This window comes from Solanum verrucosum, unplaced genomic scaffold, assembly GCF_900185275.1.
Source record: "Solanum verrucosum unplaced genomic scaffold, falcon-dt-bn FXZP01000050.1, whole genome shotgun sequence".
Classification (NCBI taxonomy): domain Eukaryota; kingdom Viridiplantae; phylum Streptophyta; class Magnoliopsida; order Solanales; family Solanaceae; genus Solanum; species Solanum verrucosum.
In genome coordinates this window covers 1,808,721-1,836,540 of record NW_026020020.1, presented here as the reverse complement: position 1 = coordinate 1,836,540, position 27,820 = coordinate 1,808,721, and the positions used below count along the sequence as shown (strand labels likewise).

At 36.1% G+C, this 27,820-nt stretch overlaps 1 protein-coding gene across 1 annotated transcript in view; it reads right to left on the bottom strand.

Annotated features, from left to right (window-relative positions):
* Window positions 1-22,540, bottom strand: part of LOC125821027 (5'-3' exoribonuclease 4) — a 39,999-nt gene extending 17,459 nt beyond the window's left edge. Inside the window, exons 1-13 of the mRNA XM_049500453.1 lie at window positions 22,292-22,540; window positions 21,700-21,929; window positions 12,656-12,758; window positions 12,502-12,578; window positions 12,240-12,431; window positions 11,947-12,066; window positions 11,670-11,732; window positions 11,461-11,589; window positions 11,198-11,362; window positions 10,832-10,910; window positions 9,014-9,099; window positions 8,429-8,497; window positions 4,196-4,291 (exon numbers count right to left, since the gene is read on the bottom strand). Coding sequence (XP_049356410.1) covers window positions 4,196-4,291; window positions 8,429-8,497; window positions 9,014-9,099; window positions 10,832-10,910; window positions 11,198-11,362; window positions 11,461-11,589; window positions 11,670-11,732; window positions 11,947-12,066; window positions 12,240-12,431; window positions 12,502-12,578; window positions 12,656-12,758; window positions 21,700-21,891 — 1,371 coding nt within the window. The 5' untranslated portion in view covers window positions 21,892-21,929; window positions 22,292-22,540. The remainder of the gene's footprint in view (window positions 1-4,195; window positions 4,292-8,428; window positions 8,498-9,013; window positions 9,100-10,831; window positions 10,911-11,197; window positions 11,363-11,460; window positions 11,590-11,669; window positions 11,733-11,946; window positions 12,067-12,239; window positions 12,432-12,501; window positions 12,579-12,655; window positions 12,759-21,699; window positions 21,930-22,291) is intronic.
* Window positions 22,541-27,820: the final 5,280 nt, after the last annotated feature.

Sequence of the window (27,820 nt, the reverse complement as noted above, 5' to 3'; positions counted from 1 at the left end):
AGATTTTACTAGAGCTTTTGAGTTGGTGACAGCTAGCTCATGCTTTCCAAAGGAGGCAGTTGGTTACCTTCTGTGGTGTAGTGGTTAAAACTAAAATAGATTACTTACTCTTAAGGAAGGGTGATAGAGGCCTTTGTAAGATTTCAAGGTTATCTGGAGTGAGAATCTTACTATTCCACATAAGCTTTTGGTGAAGGAGTTGGAGAATATGCATGGGAGGAGGAAGAGGATTTTATATGACTGGCCAAAGATTAAATCGGGTTACTTAACCCCTACCCTCTCTTGGGAAATGGGAGAGAAGTTGATAGAGATGGGGTCTTGGAGTAGTAGTGGGGATATGAACTACATGTGGGATGAGATAGCTAGTTGCATTAGGAAAGCAACTAGAGAGGTGCTAGGAGTGTCTAGGGGTAACTATGGTGGTCACCGATGGGATTGGTGGTGGAATGGATAAGTGCAAGGCAAAGTGGAAGCAAAGAAGGTTGCTTATGTAAAGTTGGTGGAATGCAAGGACGAGAAGGAGAAGCACACAAATAAGGAAATTTATAAGACGGCATAGATGGAGCCTAAGTTAGCGGTTAGGCAACACAAACAACAGAGCTTAAACGATTGTATGTAGAACTAAGGGACAAAGATGGTGATATAAGACATGTACAGAGGAGCTAAAACGCGGGTAAGAACACTCAGAGGAGACTTGAAGCATTTTCCTGTGGAGATGGGGTTACACCCGAGGTCGACTCTTAGCCCATTTTTATTTGCCTTGGTGATGGATGTATTGATGCAAGACATTCAAGATAAAGTGTCGTGGTGTTTGTTATTTGCGGATGACATAGTCCTGATTGATGAGACGCAATTAAGTGAATGCTAAGTGAGAGGTGTGGAGACAAACTTTGGAGGCTAAAGGGCTTAGGTTGAGCAGGACTAAGACGGAATATGTGGAGTGCAAATTCAATGATGCAATACATGAGGTAGGAGTGGAAGTGAGGCTTGACACACAAAATATCCTCAAGAGAGATAGATTCAAATATCGTGGGTCTATAATCTTGGGGAGTGGAGACATCGACGATGATATCACACACCATATTGGTGCGACATGAATGAATTGGAGAGTTGCCTCTCGAGTCTTGTGTGATAAAAAGGTACCACTGAAACTCGAAGGTAAGTTTTATAGGGTGGTGGTTAGACCGACATTGTTGTATGGGCCTAAGTGTTGGCCAGTTAAGAACTCCCATGTCAAGAAATGCATGTTGCGTAAATGAGGTGGATATGTGGTCATACTAGGAGCAATAAGATTAGAAATGAGGATATCGAAATAAGATAGATGTGGCCTCTTCAGTGGACAAGATGAGGAAAGTGATACCGAGATGATTTGAACGAGTGAACAGAAGATGCATCAAATTCGGCGACTTTATAGGGTTGTTTTGTGTCACCCCATATATGTTAGAGTTGTACGAAAACCACACCACCATGGAGTCCCAAGCCACTCGTGACCATAACCCATAAAATTACACCAACAGAAAACCTTCTGCGTGCCGCCGGAAGTGGCCTTCTCCAGCAAGATCTACACCACGCGATGGGTGCATCAGTCTCTTTCCGACCACTTTTTCAAGACTACTTTTTTCTCCGATCAAGTCACTTAGTTCCAACCCCAACCATATATTTTTCTTCAAGTTCTTACGAGGAAATCATTGTTCCTACCAGGTCCATCCTCGTTTGGGCTCCCAACCAATGCTCTAATTGGGTGTGGGCGTGAAGAGGGTGTTAAAGTGTATTAGAGTCCCACGCGATAGGTGCATCAATCTCTTTCTGACCACTTTTTCGAGACTTCTTTTTTCTCCGATCAAGTCACTTACTAGTTCCAACCCCAACCATATATTTTTCTTCAATTCTTACGAGGAAATCATTGTTCCTACCAGGTCCATCCTCGTTTGGGCTCCCAACCAATGCTCCAATTGGGTCTGGGCGTGAAGGGGGTGTTAAAGTGTATTAGAGTCCCACATTGGTAGGGAAATGAACTGGTGTTATGTTTATATGGACTTTGGGAAATCCTCCCCTCATGAGCTAACTTTTGGAGTTGAATTAGGCTCAAGATCTATTTCTTTACACGAATTTTAGGAGATGTAGAGGTAGGCAAAAGAATTATTTAGGGGAGGTGATTAGACATGACATGACATATCTCAAGCTTATTGACCCTATGGATGTGGAGATTAGGGTAGAAATGTAGTATGTAGTCTAGTTGTAGCACTTTTACGTGGGAGAGGCAAGGGTAATCTCCTCTTCCCATCTTTCCTTATTTAGTAGTATTGGTTTTTTATCGTGTAATATCTTATTCTTCAATTTCTACTACTACCTGTTGATCAATTTGCTTTCTTCATCTAGCTAATTTGTTGTAGTAATTTTCCTTTCAATTCGGCTTTGATTGTACTCCTTTGACCCGAGGGTCTACGGTCTACCGAAAACAACTTCCCTACCACATAAGTAGGGGTAAGGTCTACGTACATCCTACCCTTCCTAGACCTCACTTATAGGATTACACTGGGTATGTTGTTATCTGATTATTGGCTTGTTCCAATGGTGATGCTATGTGATTAGTCATTAAGTTTAGAGCCAACAACACTCTACTTATCATATGCCAAGAGTGAAAGTCAGCAATTCTTTCCCAACACTCTCAATTCCATTTTACATAACACTCTTTCCCATTTTAAGTTTGTTGCAATGCTCATTTTATATGGCCCTCTTTCAATTTGTCTATACCAAAAAAAAAATTATATGCTCTTATGGGGTCGTTTGGTTTGAATACAAGTTATGATGGGATAAATTATGCTCAGATTATTTCTGATTGAGTGTTTGGTTTATTGTATTCAAAATAATATGCATTGCATAAATTTTAAGAATAAGTTGTTTGTTTACAAAAATACCCTTCACTCTATTTAGTTTTTTATATTTTCTTTGCAATCTTTAGCTTTTCATTCTTAAAAATAAAATTTTCATCTTATTTAGATGTATCTTTGTGTGTGCATTCCCATGTCCGTATGCGTTTAAAAATAAAACTTTCATCTTATTTAACTTTAAAATAGAACTTTCATCTTAAGTTTGTAAAAGTAAAAGAGGATTTATTATTTATATCACTTCATTAAGCACATATCACTCTTAAATTGTAAAATTTTAAAGTTATCTTCATTTTAGTTGATTTATAAAATACAAGCTTTCAAGTGACTAAAAGAATATATAATTAAAGATATGTAATACAGTAGTAGAGATATAAATTATAAAGAAACATAAGAGTTAAATCAAATAAATTCATAAATAAAAATTATATTTATATAGTGTAGTTCTTTTTAAAAAAATATGAAGAATCATAAAAATAAGGAGTAGTGAAGGTTGTGAATGTTATTATACATGGTATTAAAAATAACGTGAATCTATATATATATAGGGGCGGATTTAGGAAGGTGGATGGGGTGTCACGTGACATTGCTTCGTCGGAAAAATTTCTAAATAGGTATATACAATTAAGAAACAAAACCAGATATAGCAGTTATATATTACAATATTACAAGTGACACTCCTTAAACAAAGAATGCATGTAGCCTAGATGGTTTTGTGCTGAAGAACCATAGTGAAAGTTTCGGTTTCAAACCTCCACAACCTCATTATTTATGTGTGTATATATATATTCTCATTTTAAAAGGGTGATACCGCTTACAATAAATCCTGCGTATGCCACTGTATATATCCCAAGATTACTAAACCACCTTAAACCACCCAAGGGAAGGAATAACTTATCCCGATACTAATTGTTAGTCCCAGGATAAGCTATTCTGGACTTGCCAACCAAACAACAAATTAAGTGGCACCATAATTTAATCTCAGAACTATTTGGTGTTATCATTCACACCAAACGACCCCTTATGGACATAGACGTCATGGCATGTTTAACGCATGTTTAAATTATACTTTTTGTATACCCATGGAAATGTGGCATGTTTAAAAACTGGACATTTTAAGGGTACTTTGGGTATGTCTCAAAAGTCTTTTCTTTCTTAAACTTCGTACCCAATAAAACACTGCTATATTAAATGGAACAGAGGGAATACTATCCAGAAATAGTGACAAGCAATCCAACTGAATATAATATGAACAGATTATGAAAGAAGTGCAGTAAGAGTAGACCATATTCTGTAATTGAACTTACTACATCTTGTCTGACTTCATGGATATCCTCTGCAGTTGATACACCAAATTTCTCAGAATAATACCTTTCCTTGTATCCAGGCTCTCCTAGCTTCACCTAAAAGGTAATAGACATTTGATAGCATTCATAAAATGAATTACATTTATTCTACATATGCAGCATGCATGCAATCAAACTTTCATTCTGCAATAAGATGATATAAATATAGTTCTACTTTCAAAATCCAGTAACATACAACTTCTACAATGGGTTGAACTAGAAGCAACAAAAGTCGGAAGAAAACTCCAACCATATTTAGCACAACTTTTCACTAAGATTTCTGACTTCCATAGGGTTTACTCTATCTAGCACATTTGTTCTCTTCTCTATTTCAGTACATTCTGTTGCTGCAGGAGTTCCTCACCAAGTTAAAGACTTTCATCACTATCCTTACTTTTCTCTCAAGTATAAAACACTCTATTCAATAATATTTTTTACTTTGATCAGGTAAAGGTAAACACACCATTCCCCATTGTCCAGCAAATGCATGCTGGGACAATCTTCCATATCTCCTCCTTTGAAACATTGCCATCCCCAATCCAGCTACTTAGAACTCCTTTGATGCTTCCTGGTTTCACCCACCTAATTCCCTACAGGAAAATGAACATTCTCCAGCTTCTCAGTCCACTAACAATGTAAAAAAAGATGGTTAATTGTCTCTTCTTGTTCTCCCCACAGACTACAGAGTACATCTAGAGGCAAATTGATATCCTCTTTTCTTCAGATTTTCATGGGTTAGAACTGCTTCTTTTGACAGCAACCACAAAAAGCAGTTTACTTTGTAGGGCACCTTTGGTTTCCAGATCATCTTCCACGGCCAGTCTCTCTTGGTCTGCAGTTTTGTTGAGTACACTACCCTATATGCTGAATTGATGGAGAATTGACCATGAATGTTACTATGCGAAACCAGTGAGTCCTTCACCTCAGTAAGATTGCTAAAATTATCTACTGAGTTTTGGAGTACGATTACCTTCTCTATTTCCCAGTCATATAGGTGTCTCCTTAGGAACAAATTCCTGCCTTGACTTATGGCCACTGTTACCTGTTGTTGTTGACATAACATGCATATTTCTGGATGCAGTTGTTTCATATGTGTTGCTCCATTCCATTTGTCCTCCCAGAAGCAGGTTTTTGACCATCTCCCACTTTGATTCTGGATCTGGAATACAACATAGGCCACAGGTTCCTGATTGCTCTCCATACAGTGCAGTTGTATGGAGTGTTAACCACTTTTGTCAGCCACTTGTCCTCCATGCCATACTTTGTTGTGATAACCTCCTTCCAAAGCATATGATCTTCATTGGCAAATTTCCACAGCCACTTCAACATGAGGCTTTGGTTTTGCTTCCTTAAGTTCCTGATGCCAAGGCCACCTGTATTCTTGTTGACTATCAATTCCTCTCATTTAACTAGGTGGAACTTCTTTTTATCTTCACTGCCTTGCCATAGGAAGTCTCTCCCAAGGGAATCAATGATCTTAGATACACTAGCAGGCATTGGAAATATTGACATTATATAGGATGGTAGTGCACCAAGGACAATGTTGATTAAAGTTAGTCTGCCTCCAAGGAAAGGTATTGACTTTTCCATTTTGGTGAGTTTCTTTTCACATTTCTCTAGGACCCCATTCCAAATACCTTTGGACTTGCTTTTAGCTCCCAGAGGCATGCCTAGGTAAGACGTTGGAAGTTCCCCAATCTTGCCTCCTCACTTACTAGCCAAGCTTTCTATCCCTGTCACTAGGGGTGAACAAAACCGAACCAAAAACCACACCAAACCGCGAATAGAGTCAAACCGAGAAAATAAACCCGACTAGTGGTTTGCTTTGACTTGATTTAGTACTGGAAAAAAAACCCGACCATAATTGGGTTGGTTTGATTTTAACATAAAAAAAAGTCAACCCGAGACCAAACTACCCGACATCATATATATATATATATAATTTATATTATACATAAAAGTATTTACTTTGATATAATAATGTCCCAATACTACTTGAAAAATTCCATGGAGAAGCCATCTGGACCTGGGGCCTTGTCCCCTGCACATGCCTTGATGCTTTCCAGTACCTCATGTAGTTCAAAAGGGGCTTCCAACATGGAACTGTCTCCTGCACTGATCCTAGGGCAATTCTCCGTCTCTAAATGAGGCCTCCACTATTCTGTTTCAGCATATAAGTTCTCATAGAAGGTAACTATTTCCTTCTTGATTATCAATAGTGCTGGCTCTCCTGTGAGTATTTGTTGTCTTATGGAAGAAGTTTGTATTTCTATCCCCTTCCTTTAGCTATGTCACCCTAGACCTTTGTCTCCAAGCTATCTCTTCCTTTCTGGCAATATCTTCAAATTCAATTATAAGAGTCATTCTGGACACAATTTGCTCCTCAAGCAAGGTTCTGTGCTCCTAGATTTCTTCCAGTCTTGTCAATTGTGTTAATACCAACTGCTTTTGAATTCCCAAATTACCTTGAACTGATTTACTCCAGTCCTTGAGTTTAGTCTTCAGAGCCTTCAGCTTGACCATTGGAACAAAATCAGGATTGCCAACACTAGAGAATGAGTCCCACCAGATCTTGACCTTCTCTTTAAACCCCTCCATTTGAAATAAGAATTGGAATCCCCCCAATCACCACACTATAGCATCATAATTGGAGAACTGTCTGATGTTTACCCTCTGCATGACTGACTGTTTTATGTTACTGAAGCAACTGTCTAGTCAGTTTTTACTATTTTTTATTTCCATAAAAGGACTTGTTGTCCAAAGTAGAGTAGGATTCGAATCCTCAAGTTCCTAGGGGGATTACACTGTTTTTACCCCTATATATAGGGGAGTTCTTTTGTTTTTTCCAGAAAACATTATAATATATTTTTTGTTGACACACAACATTCTTAATATTATTGAAAGTTCTTTTCTTTACACTTTTGTGTATTGGACTTGGGATTTATCATCCAGCCTTACGAGAACGATTCTTCTAAGAGGTAAGATTAATTCTATGTTTTTTGAAGTTTTTAAAAAAAAATTAAAAGTAATTCTATGTTTGATATCTATTGTTCTTACTCGATCAATTGAACAAGGTAATTAGTCTTATACTAACTATTGTCTTTAATTATTCAAAAGGTGTCAAGATCACCTTCCATCTAAGTTCTTGAATTGAATCTGCTAGTAAACATGATTAACCCTAATCAGCTAATTAGGTCTACTACAATCAATTAGGGTACTAAGTCAATACTTTCAAGATTTAGAGGATTTATTTCTCGAATTTCTCCCATCTTTAATTTCCTGTCTTTAATCTTTAGATTTGCGCTTCCACATTATTTTCTTTTCTATTCTCTAAAGTAAGTCGATTCTTATCAAGAAGGAACTCAAGATGTTTTGAAGGAATCATCATTTCCAGTCAGTCTGAAGATAAATTGTCTACTTTGTTTTACTTTTAATGTAAAATGAATTTAGTAAATGACAAAATAGAATCTTTGTAAAAAGAACAAGGATATTTTTGGTTTTTTGGTAAATTGTAAAGATGGTTTTAAGCACAGCTCTGGTGCTGAATATTTCCAGAAATGTTACATTTCTCAAAGGAAAAAAATGATTGGGGACTAGATGGTTGATTGAACTTTGAAGAGATGGAAGAAGTGACCAGCTATTCCAACAAAACTTAATTTTATGAAGCACAAATATGGAGAGTCGGGAATAACAAGGAGTCAAAAACAAAGCCAAGAAATTATTGGAATAAAAAACATAGAATAAAGATATTATCATTTACTTGATAACTTTTAAAATTGTTTAACCCAAAAAAAAAAAAGATAGCTTTTAAAATTGACTAGGATTTATGCATTGCTGGCACACCTGATCTACTCCCTCTACGCATTTTACGAGAAATCATTTTTATATGTGGTGTCTAACAACTTTTTCTTTGCTATATAGTTTAGATGTTCCCTAATATTAGTAATTGTTCAAAAATTTAATCAACAGTACTTTAATATAAGCTATAAACATATATAATCTTCACTTTTGGAAAAACCTGGAATTGATGTTCAACCCATAACTAGAAAGTGTGGAGTTCATTTGCTGGACTCCGTTATACATTTTGGAACAAAGTACCAATATCCAAAATTGAGCGAACTCAGACTTTCGCTTAATCACTTCAATAAACTTCTCTAGTGTCAGGAAGTGTAACATTTAAGAGAAACAAATCACCTTGTCCTCTGCCGGAGGATGTGGCTGAGCATTAGCCTCTTTTCTCACCCTTTCATTATTTTCTATCGACTGCAATGAGAAGAAGAATCATAATAATATAAAATTACATATAATAACAATAATGAAACAACATGAAAGCCAACAACAACAACAACAATGATCACGATAACAATAACAATGAAAATGATGAGTAAAGCAGATGTACATCATGTTGAACAATAACCATGCTTTTCTACCAAAGACATGACTTTTAGAGCCCAATAAAAAACAAAACAGACTACTGTATCACAGAAACTTGGTAAAGTAACTAGTGTCAATTGCTAGTACAGTTCAAGATTCAGTATTAAGAAGGCAGAGTCACTTAAAAAAATCAGTAAAGCAATTCATAAAAACCCATCCGATTTTCTAATAAAAAGGTGCATAACTAAAATGGAAAAACAATATTTGATATGCCTGAGTCAAAGAAATATCTTATAGCACTATAAGCATGGTTATAGAATCAGAAACAGGCTAAAATTCTCTTCTTCATTGAACTTTATGTCATGGTCTGTGACACAATTTTTAAAAAGAAATTGAAGAGATCACCTGTTGTATCCGGGCTCTCTTTTGGAAGATTTGATCTTCATAAACTGCTGCTGCCTGAATAAAATGTTCTACTCTATCCAAAAAAAACCTGTGAATGGATGGTCATATTACTCAACCAAAATATAGGATTTCTCACCTTGGCAACCCAGAGAAACTAAACTTATCTAGATGCCGTGTCTTGTATGACTACATAATAAAATCTTATATATGTTAGCTTTAAAATTCAAGTAGCCATGTCATATAAATGAAGCAAATTCCTTGAATCAAAGTGGTGATATTTAGTAGGCCGTTTGGACATGCAATTTCACCTCGTGATTTGAAATCATGAAATGAAATCAGCATTTGAACATGAGATTTCATCTCATGATTTGAATTCATGAGATAGAAATCCCAAATTCTCCAAAAAAATTGATTTGAGAATTTCATATCATGATTTCACATTTTTTAAATACAAAATTTGGCCCACAATTTATATTTTGTAAAAAAAAATCACCATTTTGTATCTACCAACCAATCATTTATTTCATATGTAAACAAAAGTTATAGTTGATAACATTTTTGTTACGTGTCTCTTTAGTAAATATTATTCGTTTACACAAAGCTATCTCATTTCCGTCATATGTCTCTTTAGTAACTCTTTACAAAAATGTTATTTTTGTTGGTAGATAAATATTGTGAGAAGTATAAGAGAAGAATATTATTGAATTGTTGTTTCTACATCTACCATACAATCCTTTATCAAGTACGAAACTATATTTTGTTCCTATTCCTATTCCAAATAGGATTGTATATACCTATTCCAATTCTAACAAATATTATATTGTACACTATTATATTAAAGAGTATTACACTACAACTCCGGTTCAATTTTACCTTTTTATTGATCAAAATATTGTATTTTTGTCACAATAGCTTTGTGTTTGTGATAGTGTATTATACTTTTGTTATGAACTTTTGTTTATTTGGTAAGATTGTATAAAGAATTGGGACAATTTTGATAGTTTTCACAACTTAGAGGAGTTCTATGTACGAGCAAAAAATATAACTTAAAAATCTAAATTGCATGTGCAAACTTCAACTTCAACTTCATCTCATATGATTTCATCTTAAATGGCCAAACGGGCCCTCAGAAGCAGATGAAACAGAAGAACTATCAGATATATTTATGCTGTCTTGTAATGTCTTTTAGTTGTTTAACATACAATTCTTGATGCCAAAAAGAAATTTAAAAAATTGAGAATGAAACAATTGATAAAAATAAATAAAAAATAATTTTACATACAATTGCAGTGTTGTCAAAGGTGGACTTAAAACGTGCTTAAGTCGTGAAGTGAGGGTCAAAATGTGTTGAGCAAGTCCCCTCACTTAATGTGCGCTTTATGGCATCATTGAGGCGCAAAGCATACTTTTCCTTTCCAATGAGCCTCTTTTGAAGAGCGGCACTAAACAAATGATATTTTACTTTATCGTAAAAAAAATCCAATTTCTTTTTTTCATATATTTGTCATTCATGCCTACAATTATTAGACTTTTTCCCCAGACATTACTTTAGCCAGTTAACCATGGACACTTCACAAAGCAGAGAAATAACATTATTACCAATATAGGCCATGCAAAGGGTGCGGACATGAACTAAATTATCTGAAATAATCAAACAATCAAGAAGTACTTGCACTAGAAAAGTAGGTATACCAACAAAAAAGTTCATCTGACTGAACAATGAAAACATCTATATAATACAAGCATGCTGCACTACATCACATATAAGTTGAGTCCTTGTGAGAAATTTGAAGTGTTTCATTGTAAGAAAGTAAATTACCTCACCCGCATCCGTAAGATAACCACCCATAGTTGTAAAGTCCCTTCTATAGATGGACATCAGCAAATTGATGGCACCCTAGAAAAGTTTACAAGATTAAGGAAACATTAACCAAATAAGTAGAATGACCACCCGCTGCATAGCAATGGGACAGAAGGAAGGAATAGCAGTTGCAATGTCATTCGACAGAAAAAAAAAATTTACATGCCCAATATTCTTTAACAATCAGAGTACAATATCCATAGAGGGAAAGCTCATTATCACCAGAAATTTAACAATCCGAGTACAATATCCACATAGAGAAAGCTCATTATTACAAGAAACTTAACCAAGAAGAAAAGGCATATATCAGAATAATTGCATACCTCTCGAATCTCCAGTGTTGGCATATGGGGAAGAAAATCGTTTCCAACAAAAAAACACAAAAAAACAAAATCATCCACCACCCTTTCAAAGTCTATCTGAAATGGAGGGTTGTAAATCTCTAAATCATATTGCAAATACTCTCGCAGCACACAGATATGGAGAAACTGTGAATGGTAAAAAGAGGTATCAACAAGATGGACCAAGTATTAGACGATACGATACTTAAAATTGGAAATTAAAGAAGAGGCATCAATCTTTAAACCTGATATTTCTTCTTGTGAATAGGTGTGTCATTCACAGCCTTCCCATCTGTACCATGACAATTAGCTGCAAGATGTCCAACCTGACCACAGGCAAAACACTTCTCCTGCTGACCTGGTGGAGTAATCACCTGTACAGAAGATCAGACTGTCAGTTTCTGAAGAAAAAATAATTTGAATGCACAGCCACTTGGTAGTAGTAGCTACTGACCTCCCTCAATATTGAAAAATGGACTTCATGAGTAGCCAGAGACAACATAATAAGATCTGCATCCTAAAGAAAGTAAATTGGATAATTATGAAGAACTAAGACATCAGATTATCAAGACAAACTCAAAAAAATGAGGCAACACTTGTTGAAAGCAAAATAGCAAGGATGAACCGAGATTCTGTCAAAAACATATCAATTTCTTGCACCGAAAAAAAAAGTTAGAAGGATTAACAGAATATAAGAAGATATCAAACAATAATGCAACACTTTCACTCACTAGACCATAGAGACAATGGCGGGTATTCGGGTTGAATCCAGGAATGTTACGTTGCCAGCGGATGTAGGACATAATTTTGTGTTCACCCTCACCAGGCACATTAGCATCAGAAAGGATAACCTACAAATAATCACCCAATGCAGCCCAGTAAATAAGTTAGGAGGGACAGGATATCCTGAAAATCAGAATTGTATTCTAAAAGAACCAGAAAGGATTACTCCACAGAAGGAATCCTCCGACTCTTAAAGGTCATATTAAAGCAAGATAACTTTAGTAGATTAAACTGGAACAACCTTGGTAAACCGCCAGCCAGCATTTTTATTCAACCTCGAGTGTATATAATATTGAAGAGCTACTGATAGTACTGCCATAAATGGAGTACCAGGAGTAATAACATTTGAATCAGATGTCTCGGGCTTTTCTGTAGGCACTAAAATAGCAGCTTCCATCTCAAACTCTTCTCTTAACCTTTTTTCTTCAGCTTCCTGTCATAAAAGTTTGAATGAGATGCATACATTTACAATGTTAAACCACATAGGTAAAGGAAAATTATACAGATTCAGCAGCATCTTTAGCAGCTCTGAAACGCCTGGTTCTCTGCTGATTCATCTTAGCTCTAGGAGCCACTCCATCTAAGAAATACATATTGAAGTTAGGACTTTAAAGATTGAAGTTGTAAAGATATGCAACATTTACGGCCACAACTTACCAATAGCCATATAGAGGAGTTTTCTTGGACGCACTAATGAGAAAAGATGGTCAATGTAGTCAAAAATTGAGTTGAATACGTCATTGTAGGTTGCTGGTGCAGGCTGCAATGTGGGGAAAAAAACTTGATACGAAGGTAGTGCCCAACTAAAGGAAAAACAGTAGAGAAATGGGGAGATATACTTAGTATTTGCAACAAGAAATTTATTTTTATTTATATTTTTTCTAACCAAGAAAAAAGTACCGCACTCCAGGTTTAAGGTAGTAATGCCAATCTATAAAGTAATTTGATTGAACATCTTGAATTGTATTGTTATTTTGGATGTAAGTTTGCCCATATCAAGCATGAAATGACGTGATTCATCATCATCCTACACAACCTTCATTACATTCATCAAAAACTATTTTTGGATCAAGTACCTCATAGGTAGCCGATATGTCAAAAGTTATTTGTTTACAGCTACCACAGACAAATGACCAGGTAAATGCCTTAAATTCCTCCATTCTATTTAGAGCTTTACATAAATCAAGATTATTTTATTTTATTTTTTGAAATAATAAATCAAGATAATTTTCACAATTAAATTGCTGCTGAATCTCATCATCTAAGATCCTGTCTTGTCTTACTTCAATTCCAACAAATTCTTGTTCCACTGTAAGCTTTCACATAAATCGTTTACTTTAAGCTGCTTTGTCTACCCTGCAGATATTATTAGTTATATCTTATCTAGTACAAACAATGTGCAGTAGTAACTTGAATCCAGTTCACTGAAGCAGCTGATAAATGATGTGTCGTGGAATTACGACACATTTGATGTCTTTTAGATGAGTTTTTATTGTCTTTAGCTTGTTTTTATGTGTTTCTAATGTTAAAATGTTGTGTTGCACGTACTAGGAGGAAAATTGGTCAAAACAAGGAAAAAAGGGCCAAGGACCCCGTATGGGCATGTTGCGGACCGTACATTTGATGTAAGGCACGTACATGCAACAGTAGATGAACCCAAAGCCTTGGAAGTTGTTAAGAAGTCCCACATCGGTAGAGGGATGGGAAATTGGTCTCCTTGTATGGACTTGGACAGACCTCCCCTCATGAGCTAGCTTTTGGGATTGAGTTAGGCCCAGGTGCCATATCTTTACATGGTATCAGAGTCGGGCCCATCCCAAGTTGTTATTCACCGATGTTGGGCCCCCATTTAGTAGTGTTCACGCTCCAATTGAGGTCTGGGCGTGCGGGAAAGTGTTAAGAAGTCCCACATCGGTAGAGGGATGAGAAATTGGTCTCCTTTTATGGACTTGGACAAACCTCCCCTCATGAGCTAGCTTTTGGGGTTGAGTTAGGCCAAGGTGTCATATCTTTACAGAAGTGTTTAAGTGTCGTTAAACTCCCTTACGTGCAATATGTCTGGTCGTGGGAAAAAGAGTCCACTATCCAGAAGCTCAAAAATTAGAGAGGCCCAAGCACGGTGGAAGATACAGACTGTATGTCAAGCCACTGTCTGTAAAATAAAAGACGGAAACTCAGGGAAGACAAACCACGAAACAGCTCATGGACTGTATGTCAATTCCATGGTCCGTAAGTCATGGAGAAGGAACCCCACACTAGCAAAGATCATATAGTCGACCATCTACCGTCGCCATCTATGGACCGTTTGTCAAATTCACGAGCCATAGATGGATTAACAGTGGACTGTTTGGGACAAGTATCAAGCCATTTACGGATGGCTGAAGAAGATCTATGGGCCATATGTCCGTTTTACGGTCTATAAATGGTGCCGACAGGAATTTCAGTTAGAATTTGATTCCGAGTTTGTGGTCCAATATAAATACTTTTTGTAGTGTTTTTGTACAGTATCTTTCCAAGAATTGATACAAACAAGTTAGAGTATAGAGTATTACTTTGTCTTGTCGTATTTCAAGGAGAGAATACTAATTTTCTTGAGATTGTTTTCTTCATCATCGTTGTAAGCAAATTATGAATTATTTATTACTTTGCATTAATTTCAAAATTATGAGTAGCTAAATCTACTACTAAGGTAGTGAACCCTTGTGCGCATGAATTTTTCGAGCTAGTACATGATTTGGGGGTTTCGATATTTGTTTATTTCTTGACTCTCATTCTTAATTGTTGGTTGGTGGTTGCAAACACTAACCTAGGACAATTGCCCTAATTTTACGTGGAAAAGTGAATTAGGATTTGGAAGAAGTAAATAGAAAGAACTCGAGGTGTTAACCCTCCTTTAATAGAATTGCTTAGTAATAAGTTGAATTTAACAAAAGGGGTATTATTCTCTCTTCAAAAAAAAACTCTCAGACACAACAACCGAGGAAATGTCCTAACCTAGTACGACCCCTCCCCAACGTCCTCCGGTGATCCATCTGATCACCGGATTTCATTTCCCTTTCTTTTCTTTCCCTCTATCCTTGCAACCGATCTCAAATGGAAGACAGTATTTATTTTGCAGTTGGATTGAAGACCTACGACATCACAAGAACACCTGGTACGGCAAGAGCCTGGTACGACTGGACAAAAAGAAATAGGAACTTTATTACAAGAACGACTTTCAATGAGAAGACAATGGAATGAATTGTGCAGATATTAAGGGAGGCATCATTGACAAAGGGGAATATGGTGAAGAGATGGAAGAAAGTCGATTTTTCAGATGTTTTTTGCTCGAGGAACTACAAAAAATATGGGCGCAACATTAGTTTAATAAAAGTGAAAGGCAGGAGGAAGGGAGTTATTATCATTCATGAATTAAATTTCAACTCAAGGTGGTTGAGCATTGCGGAAAAGGTAGGGAGTTTTATTAATAGCCATAGAAAGTTAATGTATGTGGGTAATCATAGGTTGGTGAGCAGAGACATTCCATATGCTACAGTGCTAAGGAGCACTAAATAGGTTAATCAGGATTCAAAAGTTGCTGAGAAAGAGAAGGCTGCTCTAAAAGGGGATAGAATCTTTATCAATGATGACCCAGAGGAATACAGTGAAGTAGTGAAGTGTTAAAGAGGAGTTTGGTGTGTGCATTTCAATCCAGAGTCTGAGAAACAATGACTCTATCAGAAATCAGGGGATGGGCTAATCAACTGTGGAAACAAACACACGGCTTGAACATCTATGAAATAGGCAATGAACTCTTTCTATTTGAGTTTGCACACATGATCACAGCAGAGCAAGTGATCAAAGGGGATTGGAAGTGGAGGAATAGTTATCCTCTAGTGGTGGAACCCAACAATAGGTATAATATGCGGGAGGAGTAAAGAAAATTCAACTTGGGTAAAAATTGTAGGGTTACCTTTGCATTTTTGGGATTAGAAAATTTCCAAGGTCATCGGAGATTTCTGTGGGGGTGGGTAGAGACGGAAGAGGAAACCCAATTGAGAAATCATCTCAAATGGGCAAGAATCAGAATCAAAGGAGATGGGGCAGACATACCCAAAAAGGTGACCATTGACGGGGGCGGAATATGCTACACGATGCAAATCTGGACCGAATCGCCGCTAAGGGTGTCCACCGGAGAAGATCTAAACTTTAAGGTCATTACCCAATGGTTACGAGGTGGAGAACCACCAGGTGAAGTTAAGAACCTTCTACAAAGTCAAAAAGCAACAGATATAGTTGATAGAGCACGTGTTTTAACAGAGGCACATCGGCGGTCCTTTAAATTAAATGAAACAGTGGGTTAGGGCGAGTCCAACTCGAAACAAAGCCCAACTTTAAGATTGGGGCCAGAAAAATAAAGAAGATGGGCTCGTAAATAAAAAGCTTGACATGGCACGTGAAAAGCAGGGGGAATTTCTACAAGGGTTAAGTGATATCAAGGACTTAGCAACTCAGTTCTTATAGGCTTACAGCAAATGGGAAACATCAAATACGGTGGAAAACATAGACATCTCTGCTCACAAAATAAAGAGTCGATAAACAAGATGAAAGAGGATGTCGAACCAATACTCAATGAAGCAAAAGGGATCGATCAATCTAAGGATTTTGGGGAGGCCTCGAGGGTACAAAAATTTGTGAAAGGAGGCATGCAAATTAAGCATATTCACAATGTTGAGCTGGTTTCCATACAAAATCCTGGGTATCATATAGACGGCGAGATTGAAAGAGTGATGGAAAAGAAAGGGGCAAACAATGCAGTATCAACACCTCATCACAGAGGAATTGGCAAGAATGAGTGAAAGAACTTACCGTCAGATTTGAAAGAGGAAATTGAAGGTGTAAGAAACAAAAGGAGAGTTTTGTCATTAACTCTTAAATGAAAGTAAATATATTATCATGGAATATCAGGGGGATTAACAAGATTTCAGCAAGGAATCTCGTTAAGAGCTCTCTTCTGAAATGGAGAGTGGATGTTTATTGCTTTCAGGAGACCAAAAACGGTAAAGATGTAAAGGGGACTACCAAACAATTGTGGTTAGTAGATGGATGAAGTGTGGGTACATTGAAGTTGATGGTAGTAGTGGGGGATACTAATTATATGGGATTCAAGATTTTGGGTAGGCAACTGTGTAGAGGAAGGCAAATTCTCAATCACTTGCAGATTTGAAGTTGTCCAAGATGGCTTTTATTGGTTTCTACTGGCGTGTATGTTCCACACACCAGAGCTGAGAAATTGGAATGCAGGGAAGAAATTACAGCAGTTAGGGAGTTGTGGAGGTCCCTGGGTCACTTGTGGGGACTTCAACACTATCAGATGAATGGTAGAAAGGAGAGGATGCAAGAGAATAACCAATGTAATGACTAATTTCTTGTGTTGGATAGAGGATATGGAGTTACATGACACCTACCTAAATAGTGGGATTTTTACTTGGTTTAGAGGGGCTAACTACCACAATGTTGCGAGATTGGACAGGTTTCTCTACTCAATTGAATGGGAAGAACACTTCAGAAACATTAGACAGCAAATTATGCCTAGAGTTATATCTAATCACAACCTCATTATGCTACAATGTGGTGATTAGGAAAAGAGGAAGGCTTACTTCAAATTCAAAAACTGGTGGCTTAAGGTAGAGGGTTTCAAAGATCTAGTCCAGGATTGGTGGAATGGTTTTGTTGCGGAAGGATGCCCAAACTTCAAACTCAGTATGAAATTAAAGATGCTAAACCAGAAACTCAAAGAATGGAGCGGTGTAACCTTTGGGGAACTTAATAAGAAAAACCGTTTACTAAATGAGCTAGCTGAGATGGATCTGATTTAGAATGATAAAGTGCAGACAGAGGATGAGATGATGATTAGAGCAACAGTTCTAGTCGAGCTAGAAAAATTAGCAAAGAATGAAGAGTCCAGGTGGCATTAAAATGAAGTGTTTGAAAGATCCTTGAATGCCACTTTTGTGGCATTAATCCCTAAGAAGTTTGGAGCTAAGGAACTCAAGGATTTTAGTCCTATAAGTTTGATTGGTGGAATGTACAAAACCATCGCTAAGTTGATCACCGAGAGAATGAAAACAATTATGGGGAGACTGATTAATGAGCACCAAATGGCTTTTTTGAAGGACAAGCAGATAACAGATGCTTCTTTATTGGCTAATGAGTTGGTGGACCCACCGTAAAACAAAAGATACCAAGTATTCTATGCAAATTGGATATAGAGAAGGAGTCTGACCATGTCACCTGGAACTACCTCATTAAAGTTCCGAGTGACGTGGGTTTTGGGTGGAAATGGGTGAATTGGATCAAGTATTGTGTGTCAACAGTGAAGTTCTCAAATCATTATGAATAGGATTCCAGAAGGTTTTTTTCAATCACAAAGGGGATTGAAACAAGGAGATCCCATGTCTCCTTTCTTATTCCTCCTAGCAATGGAGGGGCTCAACTACATGGTTAGAAAGGCTAATGAATTGGGGTGGATAGGAGGTATTGGTACATATATACAAACAGGGCTGATAACATGGAGGTCACACACCTACTATATGCAGATGATTCTTAAGTGTTTTGTGGTGCAGAAGTGTTTCAAATTAGACATTTGAGGGCAATACTAACCATATTTGAAGGAATATCATGTTTACATGTGACCTGGCAGAAGAGTTGCTTGTTCCCAGTTAATCAAGTTAATAGCATACAAGGCTTTGCCGACAACCTGGGCAGTCAAGTGGCTTCCCTTCCCACCAAATACCTTGGATGCCCTTGGGCACCAAGAATAAAGAATTGGAAGTATGGAGTGAAGTCTTGGAGAGAAGGAAAGGAAGTTGACAAGGTGGAAGAGTCAATATCTATCCCTGGGAGGTAGGTTGACTCTCATAAAATCAGCTCTGGATGCCCTTCCAACTTATATGCCAAGTCTTTTTCCACTGCCAAAAATATTGGAAAGGAACTCAACAAGTTGAGGAGGGTTTTCCTCTAGCAAGGGAATAAAAAGAAGCAAGGATACAACCAAGTTATATGGGAAGAGGTGATAATGCACAAAACACAAGGGGTCTGGGCATTAAGAATCTGAGTACTCAGAACACCAGTCTGCTGCAAAAATGGCTATGAAGATACTGTTGTGAAGCTATGGCATAATGGAGGAGGTTCATTGCTGAGAAATATGGCCTACGAAGCAACTGGATAACTGAAGAAGTGAATGGCACTTTTGGGTGCTCTGTATGGAAAACCATCAGGAGAATGTGGTTTGATTTCAATGCAAAGGTGACATTCAAAGTGGGGAACGGTTTGAAGACTAGTTTCTGGAATAAGATCTGGTTAGGTGATGTGAAATTGAGGATACTTTTTCCTAATTTGTACATTATCAGCCTAGAGCAGAATGACACTAAAGGACAGATTTGGAGTTGGGACCTTATGTTAAGAAGGGCACTAAATGATTGGGAGGTTGGATGCTTTAGACTTGTTTCCAAGCATTGCCACAGAGCCCGCCAACCCATTTTGGGAACTGCATAGCAGAGGAGATTTTACAGTGAAGTCCTATTACTAGGAGAGGTATACCAATCATCTTTTGACAACAGTTTGGCCCTGGAAATTAATCTAGAAGGTTAAGATCCCTTTAAAAGTTGTATGTTTCACTTGGTTGGTAATTAGAAGAGCTCATCTAACCCATGAAGTGCTACAAGGAAGAGGTATACAGATCTGTTATATATGCGGACAAGAGGCTGAAGTAAATGACCATTTATTTCTGCATTGCAAGCTAGCTACAGTTCTGTGGAACATATTTGTTTGTGTACTCAGGGTAAATTGGACAATGCCTAGAACCACTTTTGAGGTCCTAACACACTGGCAAGGAATTGGAAAGAGAGGATCAAAGGAAGATTGGTGGAAAAATATCCCTGCTTGCATCTAGTGGTATTATAATGGTTTAGCATATCGGGTGGGAGGCATTACACGAGGAAAAGGAATGGTTGCAGAGATAGTTTGATGCATAAGAAGTTTTGAATTGCATAAAATCATGTGCCAATGGGCAAGAGTTGTTTATCATTTTAGCTTAAAACCAAGTGCTTATAAGCACTTTTTCAATATACCCAAAACACTCCAAACATGCTTAAAAGTTATTTTGGCTTAAAAGCACTTAAAATAAGCTAATCCAAACAAGCTCTTACAATCTCCTTCTTCCTTTGGTTCCAATTATTTTTATCTCCAGTTTCCATTCCTTTAGCTTCCCCTTGAGCATTCTCATCTTAGAAGCTAGGACATAAGAGCATGTACCAGTGATATTGAAAGATGCCCACCATTCTTTAACTGCCTGAGAAACTTTCCACCCTAAACCACCATTGTTCAAACTTGAAGTAAGACTTCTTCAAATTTAAATCTCCAAATTCAAGTATAATTGGACTGTAGTCTGAACCTATTTTGGGAAGTAGGCTTTGTATAATTTGTGTGAAGGTATCATCCCATGGGGAAGAGAATAAGAACCTATCAATTTTGGAGGCTGACATGGGATTGTCCCCTCTTCTCTGTGTAAAGGACCCCCCAAATAAAGAAGGGTCAATGAACTCCATCTCATTGTTCCACTTGGAGAATTCAATCATTGTCCCAGTAATTATGCGCCCTTCTGATCTTTTCATTTGGGTATCTTGTGGCATTGAAACCCCCACAAGCTACCCAAGGCCCACTGCTCTCTTCTTTGATATTGATTGACTCTTGCCAAAGTTCTCTTCTAATTATTGGATCACAAGAGGCATACACAACTAAAAGAAACCTGGTGAATGCCTGATTAATGCCTTCAAACTTGCAGGCTACCATTTGGTTTGTTTCTGTCACCAGTTCTCCTTTCCACACTATCTTATCCCACATTACTACAATACCCCCACTTCTACCTATAATAACATGAAATTTCCCCATCCATCTATTTTGCCATACTTTTTTGAATACATTCACCTATGTTCCTGTCAGTTTTGGTGGATGTCTCCACCAGAACATAAAATTCAGCTCCCATCGCTGAAATAGTCTCCTGACTACCCCCTTTTTATCTTCCCCAGTCCCCCCCCCCCCCCCAACCTTACATTCCAAGAAAGGATTTTGACTTTCAGCTAGAAAAATTCCCACTTTAAAGAATGAAAGTGTACTTAAAGTGAGCCAGTGTGGTCCTTTGAATTTGAGTGACATTTTCCAATAATCTTCCAATAAAAACAGAAGTCCTCCAAGAGGAAAGAGGAAACAAGCAGGTCCTTTTGTTATTTCTCCTATCCTAAACCCTACATACTTAGGCAGGAGAAAAGAATATTAAATCTGGATGACAGTTTACTGGTCCAAAATTTACTCAATTGAATGATCTTAATTAGTTGTGACAAGTACAGCACAAGGGAAGTGCTCTTATAATGACAGGAATAGTTGTCCAAATAACATTATTTTCTAGCTTAGTCATAGGTTCTAACGTAGATCCTATGACTGATATATATACTCATTATCCTTCATTAAAAGCTATGACTAAGTTAAACAAATTACAGTCACAAAAGAATAACATCCTTTTAACATAGAAAAGCTATATAAGTGCTAACAAACTATATGTCAAACAACAGTAACATGCATTGTGCATAAGCGTAAATGAATTAGGTATATCAAAATACCAAATAAATCCATAGGAGAACTTTCAAAAAGAAATACTTGTTCACCTTTCCTTCAGGATGAAAACAAGGATGAATGATACCATTCATGTCCAAGTACAAGTTATCAAATTCCATGCCATTAGGGTTTGGCTTTGAAACATCCACCGGAACATCATCTTTAGGCTCTTCCTCTACCATGTCCACAATCGAGAGTGGGTATCGATCAGCCAACCACCTATAAAATGCTGGTACTCCCATTTTGTCTGATTAGCTCAACTCCAGTCAATTAAAAGTACCTGTTACAAATATTGAACAGCAACACCAAAATTTGATCAACAAGTGAGCATTTTTCTGGCCAACTTTAAATTCTTCACATCAATGAAAAGCTATGCTAACCAACCTTCTATCTGAATAACAGGTTACAGAAATCAAAAACATTTTACTGATTGAAGTAGAATTAGTCAAAAGGTTAGATTTTAGTTTTAAAAAAAACACAAACATACAAGCAACATAGAGCTAACTCTTCTTCTGGAAAAAATTATAGCAATCACCCATGCTTTCCAACTTTCGATATACATAAGCATGGAAGTTATAGGCTTTAAAAATGAAAAGAAACAGAGAAAACCAAATGAATTTAAGCAACAAAAACGAAACGTACCTGAAGGGGTTTTAGAACTTCACAATTCACCTAAAAACCGATCAATCTGGACAAAATTAGGGTCATAAAAATGCGATTTGAGAAGAGACAGAGAGGGGCAGATTTTAAGGAAAAGTGAGATCAATTTATAAAATCTCAACAAATCGCCACAGCAGCTATGAATCAGTTTGGATTTTCCTCTCCTCTTCTCTTCTCTTCTCCTTCTCCTTCTCCGTATGGAACTCTTTGCTTTCCCCTTCTCTTCTTTTTTTTTTCTTCCCCTTTTCTCTTCGGGAGGTATAAATAAAAATACATTTAATCCATATTTGATATTTTATTATTATTATTATTATTATATACACTTTATATTTAAGATTGATCAATTATATATAACAATATAATATTTTTTCCTTAAATATAATATCTTATAATATTATACTATATTCATTACTTGTTTGGATTGGTTTATTTTAAATAGCTTTTGTAATTTATTTTTTTAATTTTCAGAGGTGTTTACTAAGAAAGACAAAAAATGTTTTTCTTAAGCTGAAAATGTACAAAATTAAGTTAGAAGTTAAAAATTGAATATTCTCGACTTATAACTTTTAGCTTTTAGCTTATACGCAACTTTTAAAATGTCAATTCAAACACTTCCTAAAAACTATACAATTTTGCTTTCTTTATATGAAATAGGACAGTGGCTTTAAAAGCCTCATTTATTTACATTGTTTGCTCCCTAGTTTATCCTATTTTAATCGCTCCATTAACAAATATTCGTGGAATATTTTTTTGGCATAAATATTCAATATTAGATAACTTTTAGATAAAACTTCATATTTTTTTCATTTCTTTTGTTTAATATTTCTGCATTTAAACACACACAGCAGAAATTTTAATCAATTTTAAAATATGTTTCAGTCAGATATGACTAAGAGCAGAAGTACATAAAAAGAAATCTATATTTGTATCATATATCATATTCTTTATATGAAAATACATAATTACCCCCATCAAACTTAGATCTTTTTTTAAAGTAGACACCATAAGTTTGCGGGGAGGGGGGGTCCTAATACCTCCACGAAACCAATTAAATCCGCAATAAATATGTCATTTTGACCCATTTTCACAACAATTGTAATTTCACGCTAAAAAAGCGCGTGAAAGAGTAAAATTGCAGTCCCAAACCAATGCAAAACTGAAACATGGCATGCCAACCGAAGTAAAAAAGAGACTCACGTTTCTTCGTCCCTAAACAACCATTAATGGTTGTTGAGAGCTTTTCTCAACAGCATAAATTGGTTCTTTACTACGGCGAAGCTAATTCCTTTATTTTATACTCTATCATCAAGTTCTAGCAATCCATCTTAAAGCTTTTTTTTATAAAAATCTAATTAACAATGACATAAAACTTAGCCAATATATCACCTAAGCTATAAGTTAAGGTTCTTACCTTGGCAAGTGAGAATACCCCTTTTCGGTGTGGGGTAGATACCAAATTCCATGTTTTAGCTCACATGGTCTCTCTATCGGTTAAGGCTCATTTCCCACAAACATGACTAATGATGAACTAAGCTTACTTTAAGAAGTATTTCCCAAGTGTTCAAAAGAGATGTTTTATTTGCAATTGACCATGATAGTATGATGCTCTCTAACTTTTCTTATGGTTTTAACTTAGTCTTTGCATGAGCATGAAAAGGTCCTTTTTAGCATGATTTTACTACTCTATGCATTACTGTCATACTTGGTACATTTTTATACTAACGCATACTCTTGCCTACATTGTTTTCTTCAATTTAGGGTCTGGCTTTACATGTTCTCATTCTCGTTGCTAGGAGTCACCTTCAACTTTTACTTAGTAGTGGTGAGTCCTCATCTTTCGAGGACCAAACCTTTATTTCTTTCAATTTTAATTTTTAGACATTGTACGTGATGTCAGGGTTACGTCCCGGTACTCTTGATGTAATAGATGGCTTGAGATATTAGTAGACTCCCGCTTCTTTTTTATAAACTCTTGATATGAAATGTTGTTTCTTTAAATCTCTTATATTTCCTTAATCTATGCTATGTATGCTAAGTGGCTTGTGTGGGGCCTCTCGGGATCCTATACGTCATGTTACTCCTAGGGTGTACCCTGGGGTCGTGACATGGCTGCAATCTATAAACACGCAGGAATATACCGAATGAGGAAAGAACACATCCACTCCTTCAAACCTAAACCCTCCTACTGATTTTCAGGTAATAAATCCCACATTATAACTTCTACTTCATTATTGTTGCTCACATATATTGCCTTTTTCTCCGAGATAATATCTCATATGGTCCCTCAACTATTAAGAAAGTCACTCAACTTTGATTTTTAACTCAAAAGTCACTTAACTATGGACTTTTTTCATAGAAAGTTACTCAACTATGAATATTTTACTTACAAAGTCACTCAACCTTTTATTTTACCTTTTTTCCCCCAAAATTATTCTCTTATCTGTTGTGTATTTTTTTAAAAAATTTTTTTTAACTAATGAGGTGCATGATTTGATAGGTTTAATTTTGGGCTTTGAATATAACCAAAGACAGTTATAAAATACATTAAAATTAAACAACAATTTTCAAGTTGAATGGTTCGACTTAATGCCATTTCTTATTTTTCTGGTAACAAATTAGTAACTACTTAATTATTACAATAATATCTTGTTAACATCATTTATTAGGTGCTAAAATTATATGTAAATCAAATGATTAGTATTTACTGGTCATTGGTATAATATAAGTTATAATATTCTAAATCATTACTGGTAAAATATTAGACATAATATTAAAAATAATTATGCATCATTACAAAAATATTAGGACGTCATTATGGACGATAACGTTCTTGTCAAGACTCAAGACCTTCAGTATATTATTGATTAATATTATCCAAAAAATTTCTTACAGATGTAATTTTAATTTAATTATTTTGTTTAACTAAAAAAAATAAAGAACACATAAGATAATAATTTTGAGAGGATAAAGGTAAAATAAAAGGGGTAACTATTATATTTTTAACTGGTTGGACCAAATTGGCGGACTTTAAATGGTTTAAATGGATATTTATTTCTTAATATTTTGGTTTTAATAAAAAATTTATGTCAATAAATTTTAATGAAAAATAAATTAAATAGTTTGAGTGACTTTTTAAGTCAAACATCCAGAATTGAGTGACTTTTGAGTTAAAAATCAAAGTTGAGTGACTTTCTGAGAAAAAAAGTGCAAAGTTGAGTGACTTTTGAGTTAAAAATCAATGTTGAGTGACTTTATGAGAAAATAGTGTATAGTTGAATGGCCATCTGTGATATTGTCTCATTTTTCTCTTGCTTCAGCAACTAAACTACCTCCGTACCCCCTCGAATTAGCATACACTCACCTATTAAAACTATGAATCAATTACTTGCGGAGACAACACGCCCACATGAGGGCCTTCATTATACCATAATCCTGCAAGAACCATCGGACAATTAACAATGATTGCAGAACCAATGTCTTATGTACTAATAGATTATTATCCCCTATTTACCTCTTCACTTTGCTACCCTTGTACTGCGAATTACCTATCTGAACCTCCCCAAGGTGTTTAACATTGACATTGTTGTGGCAATGCCATTTTATTTTGAACAACTCACCTCATATTCTATTTCTATTATGTTACAACTCGAGTTATAATGATATATATCCTTTAATATATCTTGTGTCCCTTCATTAACATGATTTTAACAAAACACATTGGCCCAATGGTCATTACCCACACTATATACACTAAAATTTTCTACCAAGGAAAAAGAACTATCGTGTTCCATTTGATAGTCCTCATGAAGATTGTGGAACTCCTATGGTTGTTACAATATGCATATTTGTATTATGTGAAGGACTTGTGTCCCTTCATTATCATGATTCTAATAAAACACGATGGCCCAATTATTGAATCAAGAATTATTTAATTCAAATTGCAACGATAACCAACTATACAATATGTTGATGAAGCATCATTCGAGATATATTGAATCTCAGAAGTTTGTAAAACTGTGGCGATGTTATCATTCTACTTTTACTTGATGTGGATCTTTGAAAGTCCACGTTTGGCTGCAAAACATTCCATTTTTATCGTATTTTAACGCTTGAGTAAACTAGGTTCTGTTAAATTTCATTCCTCATAGAATTTTCCGCATATCCTTAGTAATTGTATTGTAAATAACAGTTTATTTCATAAAATTTCATTTTTTTTATCCATCAAGAGTATTGTCACGCCCCGAGCTACCCCCAAGATGCGAACACGGGACCTAGGATCACAAGTGACCCCAAGCTAACCCTGTTGGCATAATCATGAGCATACTAAAGATAAACTGAGAAATAAAACTGTTGTGGAAGCTAATAATAAGTAAATATGAAATAATGGGGAATACCCATATACTAACTGAATATATAAAATCTGAGAGTTTAATAGAAACGAAACATCAAACTCAAATACTAAGCTGAATCTAACTATGTCTGAAAATAGCCTCTAACTGACTAGAAGTGCTGGACATGCCCTAACTAAGTCTAGAAAAACTGAAACTAAAAGACTGAAATAATGAAAAGATAACATGACTGTTGTCCTTGAAGAATGAGAACCCACTAATGCTGCTAGATTGGAGATCGGGAACCGATCTAAGTATGATCTAGATGCTGAGAACCTGAACCTACATCACGAGAAGATGTAGTGCAAAGTATGCATTAGTACTTGAAAGGTATTGAGCATGCAGGATAGAGTAAAGTTGAAATAAACATATAATTGAACAAGCATAAAGCAAGAGCATAATCTAAACATGATATCGATACTGAGCTAACCGAATGCAATGACCAAATTATAACATGCTGAGACTGAATACTGAACTGTACTGAAATATGGTCAATGCAATGGAATCTGACTGAACTGTGGGAACTACTAATAACCGATAATAAAACCACATGAGATAAATGTGGAGTTCGATGTATACGCCCCATCGAGAGGACCCAATACACCCGGCCAAAGGTACAAAGGCATGCTGGAGTGATCACTAAAATGATGCCCACAAAGGGGACTTACAACCTACGTGGCTCGTAGTTTTGGGACTATATGGGTGACTGACCCTAGTCCAATTCGGTATTATACCACTCCCAATGGATTAAGTGATTAACACATTATGACTGAATTACTGTGATATACTGCATAGCTCAAAATGACATGCAAACTGAGAATGCACATAAATAACTGATAATGACACATTTAAGACTGAGGCATGTATATATGAAATAACTGAAATATCTAGCCTAGCATGTGTAATTCAAGAACTATAGAACTACATAGCTAGGGTTCTGAAATTCATGCAATAGACTGAATATTAACATACTAATCTGATTTGGACCATTCTAACAGCTAAGAACCGAATAATCTTAATCATTCAAGCCCACCCCAGGTCTAGTCATAATAAGGGAATCAAGAAACTGACTGAAAACTAGGAACCTAATGGGTGAAAGGAACCCATTAGTGAAATCCCACAT